At 43.7% G+C, this 12,632-nt stretch overlaps 3 protein-coding genes across 4 annotated transcripts in view; 2 read left to right on the top strand and 1 right to left on the bottom strand.

Moving 5' to 3' along the window:
* The first annotated feature begins 184 nt into the window (after positions 1–184).
* On the top strand, positions 185–3,104 carry coq2 (coenzyme Q2 4-hydroxybenzoate polyprenyltransferase). Its single transcript, XM_062451383.1, has 8 exons — positions 185–363; positions 580–930; positions 1,157–1,323; positions 1,521–1,642; positions 1,931–2,016; positions 2,126–2,259; positions 2,490–2,678; positions 2,826–3,104. The coding sequence occupies exons 2-8, from the start codon at positions 609–611 to the stop codon at positions 2,967–2,969; spliced, it is 1,164 nt and encodes a 387-aa protein (XP_062307367.1). The 5' UTR covers positions 185–363; positions 580–608; the 3' UTR covers positions 2,970–3,104.
* A 52-nt stretch (positions 3,105–3,156) lies between these two features.
* On the bottom strand, positions 3,157–4,811 carry mboat4 (membrane bound O-acyltransferase domain containing 4). The gene is made up of 3 exons (XM_062452140.1): positions 4,690–4,811; positions 4,378–4,602; positions 3,157–4,171 (listed from the first exon to the last, which is right to left on the bottom strand). The coding sequence occupies exons 1-3, from the start codon at positions 4,809–4,811 to the stop codon at positions 3,157–3,159; spliced, it is 1,362 nt and encodes a 453-aa protein (XP_062308124.1).
* A 1,036-nt stretch (positions 4,812–5,847) lies between these two features.
* The window catches only part of gldc (glycine dehydrogenase (decarboxylating)), a 133,824-nt gene continuing 127,039 nt past the window's right edge, over positions 5,848–12,632 (top strand). For both annotated transcript variants that reach the window (XM_062451647.1, XM_062451646.1), the window contains exons 1-12: positions 5,848–6,228; positions 6,415–6,493; positions 8,833–8,968; positions 9,585–9,749; positions 10,107–10,184; positions 10,335–10,482; positions 10,668–10,864; positions 11,042–11,138; positions 11,271–11,376; positions 11,594–11,733; positions 12,064–12,144; positions 12,439–12,536. In XM_062451647.1, coding sequence (XP_062307631.1) covers positions 5,941–6,228; positions 6,415–6,493; positions 8,833–8,968; positions 9,585–9,749; positions 10,107–10,184; positions 10,335–10,482; positions 10,668–10,864; positions 11,042–11,138; positions 11,271–11,376; positions 11,594–11,733; positions 12,064–12,144; positions 12,439–12,536 — 1,613 coding nt within the window. In that variant the 5' untranslated portion in view covers positions 5,848–5,940. The remainder of the gene's footprint in view (positions 6,229–6,414; positions 6,494–8,832; positions 8,969–9,584; positions 9,750–10,106; positions 10,185–10,334; positions 10,483–10,667; positions 10,865–11,041; positions 11,139–11,270; positions 11,377–11,593; positions 11,734–12,063; positions 12,145–12,438; positions 12,537–12,632) is intronic.

The raw sequence follows: 12,632 nt of genomic DNA, 5'->3' as shown, positions 1-12,632 counted from the left end.
CATTTTTGTTGTTGTTTTATTGCAAATCCTTTTTCAAGTGTCAAATAGATTTCCCATGTATAAAATCCAAATCATGACGACTGTTATGATAAACTACACGTGGGACGGCAGTGGCAGAACACCAAATTGTATTAAGGTTCCCGACGGAACATTTTACCTCACGTACCCACTGTCATTGTAACAGGAAATGATCGCGTCTAAGGTATGCCTTTCTGAACGTTTTTGCTTCTGTCACTAATGACAATCCAATTATTCACACTGACCGTAGCCTCCACAAACTCCCTGTGTCTAGGCAGTCTTTATTTCACAAGCTTAAGTTTGTGTTTTTTGATACTGGCTCAGACAAGCTGCTATTCCTACAATGTAAGTGACACAGGCTAGCCTTGTAATACTCTTCTTGTGTCGGCACGATGTGCCAGTGAGTGCCACACGTTCGTTCATTTCATTGTTCACGTGAAGCACCAAAAGAAATGTCCTGAGCATGCAACCCTTTCCTTTTGTTTGTGAGTCCTTCATGACAAAGCACATTATTTGTTAACCAATAAGCGAACACCATGTTTCAAATGCCTTGTGTTTCAGGGCATGACTGACCGTGGAGCGAGAGAGAGATGAACCCTTTTCGGTTTGCCACTCGGCTCACATTAAACACCTTGAGAAGGATACACCATGAAAGCTGCCAGTCCTATCTACCTGCCCTGTCTTCCAGTTTCCTTAAGAAAGATAACAAGACTGACTTGTCTTCACACTTGGATACAAGCGTTTTGAAACGTGTCTTTCACAGCCAACGGCCGTGGTTACATCCCTTGACCAGATGGGACACTGCACCATGTGGGAAAAGACAGTTCAGCTTTTCAGCTGCTGGGATTGTAAACTCGGCTCCAGCAGCCGTGCAGCCATACCTCAGATTAATGCGCCTTGATAAGCCAATTGGTCAGTAAACCAAGTAGTAAGTCTGAACAGTGTATACATAATGTGGCATTGACTTCTGTGAAGTACTAGGCTTAAAGAAAACGATTGGGTGGAATATCTTGGAAGTCTATTCATATCTTGGAAGTCTATTCATATCATGACTTATTCTTGTATAAATATATGCTTAAGCTGTGCTTGAACTAACATTCAGTGTCTGTGAAATGGCTGTCTATGTTGTGTACTGTAGGAACATGGCTGTTGTACCTGCCTTGTACATGGAGCATTGGTCTGGCCGCGGACCCAGGGTGCCTCCCTCACCTGGGCCTGCTCACCTTGTTCGGCACAGGCGCTCTGCTAATGAGAGGAGCTGGCTGCACCATTAACGACATGTGGGACAAGGATTTTGACAAAAAGGTTACATATACACAGCAAATCACACACTGTATTTGTTACACTAACAGTATACAAAAACAGTACCTACTATATCTCACCCCTCTGGTTGTTATACTGTTGTTATCAGACTTGCAACTTCACACAATACACAATTCATATGGAAAAATGATTGTATTTATAAACCCATTTTATGTGGTCCATGTTTTTGGTCCATACAGGTGTCCAGGACAGCTACTCGACCCATCGCCTCTGGTCAGGTCTCTCAGTTTCAGGCTCTGGTCTTCCTGGGAGGGCAGCTCTCTTTGGCACTAGGAGTCCTGCTCTGCCTCAATTACTACAGGTACTCCAGTCCCACTAACAAGTGCACTTGGCCTTGTTGCGAGTTGTTTTGCAAGGGTATAGCACTTGACTGCAGTTCAAGAGGTTGAAGGTTTAAATCCCCCCTGTACCAGAGGATGCTTTGGATCAAAGCATCGGATAAATGAATACAATAGTTTTTCCTTCACATTTACAGTACAGTGCAATGTGAAACAGACAGTTTTGCAGCCTAAGTGGTTTCAGCAGATACATTGGAACCTCCTTGTTCATGGATTGCCACCTATTACTGTCCTTATTCTGTCATTTGCAGCATAGCCCTTGGGGTAGCTTCCCTTTCTCTGGTCCTAACCTATCCACTGATGAAGAGGATCACCTACTGGCCACAGCTGGTACTGGGTATGTCTCTGCCTGCATTGTTTGCTATTGTTATTAAGTAACGGTGCTCCCCTTTACATAGGGACTTTGGTGCTTTGTCCCTATTGTGTTCTGTTTTCTTTTGTACCAGGACTGACGTTCAACTGGGGAGCACTCCTTGGTTGGTCAGCTGTGACCGGCGCCTGTGATTGGTCAGTGTGTTTGCCCCTGTACTTCTCAGGAGTGATGTGGACGCTGATTTACGACACCATCTATGCCCATCAGGTGACTGCAGCAGTCAGCCTGTTAGCATGCTGTTAGCCTGTTAGCATGCTGTTAGCCTGTTAGCATGATGTTAGCCTGTTAGCATGTAGCTACTTTGGAACGTTAACATTCCAAGCTGTGCTATGCAGGAAAGGTTTCATTCTTGACACTAATAGGACACTAATTGCTAACAATACACAGTTACCATGAGGCTACCCGTTTTGAGTCGTTCTATTTTCTCTTGTAACCAGGACAAAGATGATGACATCAAAATAGGGGTGAAGTCCACTGCGTTGAGGTTTCAGGAACAAACCAAGCCATGGTTGAGTGGCTTCATGGTGGCCATGATGTCAGGGCTGGTAATGGCTGGACTCAATGCTGACCAGACTCTACCTTACTACGCTGTGCTCTCCACAGTGGCCATTCACCTCACGCACCAGGTAGGAGACATGATGTTATATGCAGTACGTCAAAGTAATTGAGTTTCCTTTAAAATATGTTAAGGACTTCACTGTATGTACAAGGAAGGCTAAATGTATAAAAACTTTCAAATTATGGTTTTGTGCATTTTTCTCTTTTTCATACAGATTTACACACTGGACATCAACAAACCGGAGGACTGCTGGAAGAAATTTGTGTCAAACAGAAACCTGGGACTGCTGCTGTTTCTGGGAATAGTTGCTGGCAATTTGTGGAAAGAAAGAAGAGAGACATTATTGCAAAATGAGTAACTACAATGAAAACAGCCAATTGTGCAGAAGGCTCTACAGTTATTTATTTCTGGTGCATTACCTATTTATGTTATACATGACAACAAGGTGTATAGCCACTGAATAAAGCTCAATCAGAGCAAGAGTTTTTAATTTACAAATTCAAAGTTTTTTTTCCTCAATATTTACTGTCGATAGTCGTCCTAAATTACGTCATGTTAGGCGTACATCTAAGTGGTCGTGAATCAAGTAGCTGCCCATGAAATCCTAAAAGTGATTCAACGGCATTTCCCCCGATGCAGAGCAATGTGAAAAGAAAGGGGAAAACACCAATGTATGTCACATAGAGGAATCTCAAAGACGAAAAGCTTCGAAGCTCAACAGCAATAACGACACATGTAATCACAATCTGAGTGTGCATCCAACCCAGCCCGGCGTACCACAATTTTCTCCAAGTGGATGTAAGTCTAGTCTTTAAGTGCGGGTGTATCAGGTGATCTGCTTTCACTGCAGAAGCCCAGATCAGAAATCCAACAAACTGGCCTGGGTGCAGACCATGCCACAGTATTGAAAAGCCAAAAGTCATCATTATAGGGGAAGTCCTGCATCGGTCGAAAACTTGCCGACGTAGCCAGGCAGCGGTGGTGGCATTCCACCGCCGTGCAAACACGGACACCCTACAAGACATCTCTGTGGTCAAGAGGTCTCCGTCTGACAGCCCGCTCCACGAAGTTAGGGAGTTTTCAGTGCCGGTTCCCCTGAAGCCAAATCCGGCTGCGTTATTAAGGCACTCGCTGACCTTCCAGTGTGAATAGTACCTGGTCCTCAGTGCTAATGCCAGTCCCCAGGCCCACACAACGCCACCCAGAACACTGCAGCGTGGTAGCTCTCCAGCACTGGCTCTGAGGAGACGAGTTAGAAAGCTTCTGAGGCATTCCAGTGAGAAGACCTGGCCCCCCTTCAGGGAGACCACTCGCAGAGGATGTGGAGGTGGGCTGCGGTCAATCTGTTCCACACAACACACAAACTGATGGTAGGATTGTAAGGGTCCACCAAGCAGGGTTGTGAAGCTAAACATGTAGCTGAGGAGGGAGAGGAGAGCCCAGGCTCTGCCCAGGGGTGCTGGCCTAGATGGCATCCTGACTCTGCCTTCCTGAATGTCCATAGACACTGAGCTCATTCTCTGAGTTATTAACATCAAAGAGGACACCGATAAGAGAAACCTGAGAGGGCAAACAATTGTGCAGATTCATAACAGATTTAGTTGCACGATCCAGTCATTTGTAACTTCAATAATGCTTTTGTATTGCCCAATTGGACGAATACAAGTGGTATTACAATGTACGATGGGAAACTTATCAAGTACAATCCAAAATATATATATTTCCAAGTGAACATAGCATTGTCGATATGACATGAAAAATAGTACCTGATATTAGTGGTCTCGTTGAGATAGTATTCTCGGTACTGCATGTAAAGGTGCCAGACGGTTTGCCAGGACATCTGCACTCCAAACACCCATGGATGGACGTGTGCAGGGCTGAGTGAGCACACCTGAAGCAGGAATACCCCGGTGGAAGCAAACAGGAGCAGGCTGTACACTCCCATGCTGACGACAGCCAGGGCACATCCACCCAGCGCCAGAAACACATGCCTGCCAATGTCATCCACATTCAGCTTCATTGTGTCCGTTTGATAGCATGTTACATTAGATCAAGGATAGATAGGGAAGCATACAGACCTGTTTGCCAAGGACAGATATCCCTCTCGGGACAAACCGTAGAATAGAAATGCAAAGGGAACTGAAAAGACTTGATACATCAGAAATGGATGCTGCTCAAACAGCCAGTGGATGGGTTCCATATTAGAGATGTGTGTGAAGAATGCGTGGACTTGAGGGAGCACATAGGTTTATATAGATTCAGACCAGTATTTATTTTTCCTATACTCGGACAGTAACTATTATCAGACATTCCACGTGTGACTAGCATGAAAATAATTCCTGTTGGTTGCTGATAAAATAGCAAAGCATTGCAGGCATTTACAGATTGAATCAATATGTACTTGTATAGCAACAATACAATCTACCTATTAGTATACCCCAATGTGTGTATCATGATCATGTTAAGTGACTTTAAGGCGTTTGTACACTTGTGAGCATGCAAGATAGGACTTCACCTAGGTATGTATGTTTAGTTCAGTAGGAGCCTTCAACACCCACTCTTAAACATTTCAAAGGAGCACATTTCCGAAGTACTATCTAAATTCCTAGTATATGTGTGAATTCTAGTCCGGGATTATTATGCAATATTGTTTGATGACCAATCAAAAAGTTTGTATCCTATTCATTTATTTCAGTGAATGGATGACTGCCTCGGTAAAACAAAGTGTTTAGAGGGCTACTGTAGGTGGAGCCATATAACCCTGTAACTTGCTACAAGAGACATTACTTTGATAAGTCGATGTGAAAGGGATGAACATGAATCAAAGCTCTTGTTAAAAGACTTTCACTCCTTTTGGTTTCAACTTCTCTAGTTATCTTGATAATCGAGGATCTTAGTCTTTTTGATACCCAGTCTTCTTTGCTTTTTCGTCCAATTACTAGTGGCTTATCATATCATTTGGCAGAGCTATCAATCATATTGCTTCTATAATGATACATTTACATATATGCATTTAGCAGATACGTTTAATTGTCCTTTCACATTAGTTTAATACACTCGATCCTTATATTCTCTAACAGTGTTGTTCCTTGGTTTTACACATAGAGGCCACGTGAGAAAGTTATGCAGCTGTTTGAGTGGGGCTCGTCAGAGCGTCAGCGACATCTCACTTATCGATTGGTCAATTCTTATGCAACTGGGCGGTGAATAAACTCAGCGGTTTAAGTAGTTGTCAGAGTCTTGTGGAGAATTCACATCAGTCTCGGGGTGATTCATTTGAGAGCAGAGGGAAAGATTCCTTTCTAAACAGATCATTTAGGGGTCTCAAGATGCAAAGCTGTGCAAAGTCTTGGGGAATCATCTTCGCCAAGTCGGTTAATCCCCATGCACATTGCAGACATTTAAGTGGTAAAAGCCACGCATTTGGAAAACTTCTGCTGTGTAGAAGCCAAAATCATGCTGCCTCCGCAACAGTTCGGGGTCTACGGACATCTGCAGCGTTCACTTCTTCCCGACAGATTGAAAGACTTCTGCCAAGACATGATGATTTTGCGGAGAGACATATTGGTCCAGGTGACAAAGAGAAAAGAGAGATGCTGGATACCCTCGGACTTGAGGTAATGTGCCCAAACATTTTCATAATGTATAGTAAATAGCTGTTCTTTGTTTATAACCCATGTGTCATCAGAATCAGAATTGTTTTTTTATTGTTAATATAAGATGTGCAAAGTATGGTATGACAGAAAGGGGGAAACTTTAAATATTTTCGTCATTTTAATAACTACCCTATTCTCTCTTTCCAGTCCATCGCTCAGTTGATAGAAAATACAGTTCCGGCGTCCATCCGTATTCAGAAAAGTATGAAAATGGATGATCCACTTTGTAAGTTTCTTTATCACAAGGTCCTTATTAAAAAAATCTGTCCTCGGGACAAATGTGTTTGAAAGGTTTAAATACCCATTTATCTATGTAGCCTAGTCCATAACATTGATTTCTTAAATGTATCAGCATCTATTTTGTGTAAAATAATGTATCTTATTCTGTGCATTGGTCGGTTTTTGCCATGATACGGTCGTAAATCAAGCCACACCGTGGTTGCAATGTAGGTTGCTCTTCCATTGTGTGCCATACTGAAGCGCTCCTCGTTAAGTCTTCCTTTGAACATATTTGGAGTTGTTTTTGCGAAACTCAACGAGCAGCACCAATCTCCTGTTGGGAAGCCGATGCTAATAGGATGGCAATTGGAGTGTAAAGTTCAGCCTTGAGCTCCTGTCTCAAGTCCAGTTCAATCTGGTTATAGCGTTAACATTACATCACAGTCGAATGAAGTGTTCAAACGTGCCACACGATATTCGTAAAATGTGCAATTTTGCTGATATATGGGCTTTCATATTAAAAATGTTGATATGGTTACGTTTTACATTGAATAGTAGCCAAATGTGTTTTTAAGCACTTTAAGCAAAGTGAAGGACCGTTTGAAACGTTTTACAATCACTGATGGTTTTATTGTCCACAAAACACTTACGAAGCGTAGTTCTGACATAACGCTGAACAATCTAGACCAGACATGCACGAGAAGAGCAAGACATAGGCTAATGTGTAATAAAACATGTTCTGTTAGAGGGAGGGGAAAAACTATAGAAATAACAACAACAAAATTATTAAACAACATGGGAGTTTTTGGGCTGTAAAGCAATAGGAAATCATGTACTTAAGGAAGATAAATACGTTTTTAGTGTAGGTTACTCAAATTGAATTAGCCTACCTATTGAAGTTCGTTTTTGTATAGCGTACAGACATGACATGGTTTGAGAATTAGTTAATCAATTACAACATAATAATTAGTTTGCTAACAACAATGCACCATATTTGTAATGTACACACATACTCCCACTCATACATTCTCCTATTCACATTTACCCATGTTCTGTAAACGGTTGTACAGATTTGATCATGTATCTTGCAGCAAGTTTAATCATGCCCAACTCATCATATTCATCATGTAAACAATATTTGTATACCTTTATGATTAGCACACTGGCCCTCACTGCCCTGACTGAACAGGAATTAAGTGAATCACCTTAGTGGTTACACCGCTTACTTACTCTACTGTCCTATTGGGCAGGTGTAATATAAAATAAAATACCTCAGGAACCACAGCACACACAAGTATATTTTTGAGATGTTGTTTTTCAAAACAGTTTCTTGATCCAAGAAGCTTAAAAGGCGATTCAGTTACTTTGAAAGTTGAATGGATCCCAGAGGCCTGGTTTTCTTTCAATACCAACTTCAGTTCATCTGCCTCTGTGACAAAAGTTATTTTATTTGACCAAGCAGGCCAATTAAGTAAATTTTCTTGTTTATAACTGTGGCCTGGCAGGAGACAGAGCGCCTCCTGTGGACACTGAGATCAGAGATCAAGCTCCATCATGTATAACAAGCTCTGGACTGGACTGGAGAGGTCACACTGGTTTTTGCTTGTTCAGCTCTGGAGGGTTTGGTTAGCTAAGCCAGTGAGGGATTCTCCATTCAACAATAGATGTGCTGGATGGCTCTGAATCAGGCTTTTCTTTTGCTCCGAGGAACTCTGGGACCCTGGGAAAACTGTCTCCACCAGTGAAGCATGTTCCAGCTCTGTTTCTGTGTGGACTCAGATTAGCATCAGTTCACCTGTTTATGATTGAAAGTTACATTTTTCAGATATGCCTAGTGTTACTCCCTGGGTCTAAATCGGCAAGTTTGTTTTGAAACATAAAGGAACATTTTCCACAAGATGTGCCGTCAGTCATTTTAAGCACTGCAAAAGGGGTTCATTGTCTACTATCTACCATAACTGACGTGAAGACCTCCCGTGTTGAACATAGACCCTTGTTTCCAACTAGTTGTATTGTCCATTCCTTGCCGAGTGAGTTGCTAAGCAGCGAAGGAACGCCTGAGGAATCTCAGTGCCTCAGTTTGCATTGGCAGAACTCTCTTCCAGCAGAGGGAAATTGAGCTAAATAACCATTTATCAGAAACAAGTCCATAAAAATGAGTTAATATTTATAATTTCACAAACTGCATTTGAGAAATGGATAGACAATGTACATTCTTCCTCGCCACAATAATACACAGCAGACAGAATTTGCCTCGACTAGACACTGAAAGCCTTGCAGAATTTAGAAGAACTAAGTTTTGCACACATGCTTTTTATGTTTTGTGTAAATGTATTGTTTTTGTAGGTGAAAATGAAGTTCTGGAGTCGCTTCAGAAGATTGCGTCTAAGAACGCAGTGTGGAGGTCCTACATTGGGATGGGCTACTACAACTGCTCTGTACCGCCCCCTATACAAAGAAACCTGCTGGAGAACTCAGGATGGTGAGTATACTTGCTAGAACAGGGGATACAATAGGTATAGCTCAGTGGTTAAAGCATTTAACTGCAGGTCAATGGATTTCAGGTTCACATCCCCCTTGAACTATATTAGATCAAAGCATATGCTTTAAGTACATTATTATTTGTACAGAATAGATCATCTCGCACACTCACAGCAAGGAGAACTTCACCATTGCCGAGACGGATACAAAGTCTCCCAGAAGACGTTCACGTGAATAGTCAGCAGTTTTTAGTCACTTCTGCAGTTGCATTGTCGGCCAATTGAAAGGGTTCTGCTGGTCATTTAAGCAATTTCTGTACTGCAGAATAGCTTGCTGTTAATTGTCAAACTTGTGACTGAATCTCAAGTGCCTGGTTTAGATTTGTCCTGAATTGATTAACCTCCTCACATGCAGGATCTTGTGATTTCATTTTTATCCAGTTCCAGCCAAGCGGAGAATTAAGACGTATCTCAAGTAAAATAATGAACTTCTTTGAGCGTATTAGGGCTTGTATTATCCCCAAAACTCGCCATACCTCAAGTCTCATGATTCGTCAATGACCTGCACGGTTCATTTCTTATGTTTAAGTGTGTCTGTCTGTGTCCTTGTCTGACCAGGGTGACCCAGTACACTCCCTATCAGCCTGAGGTCGCTCAGGGTCGCCTGGAGTCTCTGCTCAACTACCAGACCATGATCTGCGACATAACCGGAATGGCAGTGGCCAACGCCTCCCTCTTGGATGAGGGCACAGCTGCAGCAGAGGCCATGCAGCTCTGTCACAGGTAGCTAACCCGCTGGTTGCAGGCAGCGAACTAGCTATTGATGGGTAGCTAGCTCGCTAGCCTCAAGTGACTTACTAGCTTGCCACAGGTGGCTAACTACATATAACTAATGAGGTAACCGCTGACTTGCATAGTTCTCTGGGCTAGAGCTATAGTTACCTGAACATACTTTTTACCATATTAATTACTGCTAGACAACAACAGACCTTGACCCTACTATTTATGACAGATATTCACTGGTAACCAAAGAAACAGAATGGTCTTTGTTCTCAAGTACTACTGCTGACCATAACATGTTTGTCACCTCTTAACCATGAGGATGAATGCAACTAATTTCTTCCTGCACGTTCCCCACAGACAGAACAAGAGAAGGACGTTTTACATCGACCCTCGTTGCCACCCTCAGACCATTGCAGTGGTGCAGACCAGAGCCAAGTATGCAAAAAAACCAAAACCACAATGATTACCATCGTTCATAAAAGGAAATAAATATTGCTCCATTCTCCATAAGGGCTTCACTCATTCACAAATGTCAGAATTCCATACCAAGGTGCCATCCTCCCTCTGATTCTTCTTCACTGTCAGTTACATCGGGGTGAAGACTGAACTGAAGCTGCCTCACGAGATGGACTTCAGTGGGAAGGATGTGAGCGGAGTGTTGTTCCAGTACCCAGACACCGACGGGAGGGTGGAGGACTTCACCACTTTAGTGGACCGTGCTCACAAGGGAGGGGTAAGAAGGACGACTGTTTAAAACGCAACATTACCGTATGAATGTAGTGAACTAAGCTGAGGTAAAATAGACATACAAAATGCCTCATGTAATTTTTTGGGGGAGTATGTTTTCGGTCATCGGTTTTGGTATCCCAGTTCTCAAGAGGGAGGGCTAAACGTTTGCCCCCCCCCCCCTCTGTCTAGGCCCTAGCCTGCTGCGCCACGGACCTGCTGGCCCTCTGCGTACTGCGTCCGCCGGGGGAGTTCGGCGTGGACATCACCCTGGGCAGCTCCCAGAGGTTCGGCGTCCCGCTCTGCTATGGTGGCCCCCACGCTGCCTTCTTCTCCGTCAGGGACAGCCTGGTCAGGATGATGCCCGGCAGAATGGTCGGAGTCACCAGGTGAGAACGCCGGCGACGGTTGTTGGCTCGGGATTGACGTTATCGACTGACAAACGTTCTAGGTGACGCTCTTCCCATTGGGAACGCCTGTGGCTTCTTATGGGAAAAACGTGTTGGAAACGTGACTCGGGCATGGATGTGATTGATGTATTGGGGTGTGTTGTTGTCGTCCTGCAGGGATGCAGCTGGTAAGGAGGTGTATCGCCTGGCCCTGCAGACCAGGGAGCAGCACATCCGCAGAGACAAGGCGACCAGCAACATCTGTACTGCACAGGTACCACCACACTTGACACCCGAGATACAGGGCAAAGATGCCGTTAAGGGGTATTTTGTATTCAACTCAATGACAATAAGTGAACTGACTGATTTGATCAGTTTACCAGATTCTCTCTTGTTGCTCTTTCAGGCACTGCTGGCCAATATGGCCGCCATGTACGGGGTGTACCATGGGCCCAAGGGTCTGAAGCACATCGCAGAGAGGACTCACAATGCTGCCCTCATACTGGCCGAAGGTAGATGGATATAAAACCCTGTAACCTGACATCAAGCATGGATCACCTCTCATCAGCTTATTAATTTTCCAAAGCGATTTTATAAACGGTGTCTATAGAAAGTAGAAGAATCGGAAGATCAAGGAACAGAAGTGCGGCAAATAATACGATGAATATTTTCAGAGCAGTGTTTTTTGTTTCTCTTCATTTCTTCTTCTTCGTCTCCCATATGACTCAGGTCTGAGGCGGGCGGGACACAGACTGCACAGCGACATGTTCTTCGACACGCTGAAAATCAACTGCAGCGTGGCGGCCAAGGACATCCTGGAGAGGGCGGTCCAGCGGGAGATCAACCTGCGGGTGTTCAGCGAGGGAGTGGTGAGGCGCCGCGAACATAGACACGCACGGGTGTCGCCATAGGGACACGTGTCCCCTCCACTTCCTGATGCTTGATCTGCTTTGTTGTCAATACTCCGGACCACTTAAAAGTATATAAAAGTGTCTGATAAATAAATGCAATGTAACTGTAAAATGTCACCTGGTGACTATGATCAGGGAATGATTGTGCTCATTGTCAGGTTATAATATACATACAGACTCAGAAGCTAGAATGTGTCTGTAGACTGTCAGGTGTTGCCCTCAGAGCAGTGGAGGGGGGGAGGGGGCTGGTGGATCCGGGGAGGTGACGTGTGTTTTGTTTCCTGACAGCTGGGTGTGTCTCTGGATGAGACGGTGACTGAAAGGGATCTGGACGACCTGCTCTGGGTCTTTGGATGCGAATCTTCAGCTGTAGGTTTTGACACGACACACAATTACGAGATCTCCCCAAGACTGTGAACATTCCCAATACAATATTATAGAATAGGATTCAGATTGCATAAAAACATTTTCATTTCAAATAGTTGTTTGTATAAGGATATGGATAGCTCCGTGTTATAGCATTTGAATGCAGATCAAAAAGTTTCAGGTTCAAATGTCCAGTCGCTTGTACGTTGCATTGGATGAAAAGTGTATTCTAAATGAAGATATCACATTATCTTACATTTAAATGTATGTAATCTATTTACGTGTCCCACTTTTCAGGAGCTGATTGCTGAGAAGATGGGAGAGAGGGTTAAGGGCATCATGGGAAGTCCTTTCAAGAGGACCAGCAAGTACCTTTCGCACACCGTGTTCAACAGGTTCGTCCATGCCATGCTACTAGCTAGGGGGAAAACTGTTTGCAAAGAGCAGGCTGTGATTTTAGATGATAACGTCCATTACGATGTCATGGCCTG

Source organism: Osmerus eperlanus, chromosome 25 (assembly GCF_963692335.1).
Source record: "Osmerus eperlanus chromosome 25, fOsmEpe2.1, whole genome shotgun sequence".
NCBI lineage: Eukaryota > Metazoa > Chordata > Actinopteri > Osmeriformes > Osmeridae > Osmerus > Osmerus eperlanus.
Note: the sequence above shows the minus strand (reverse complement) of the source record. Positions and strands in the feature narration are given on the sequence as shown.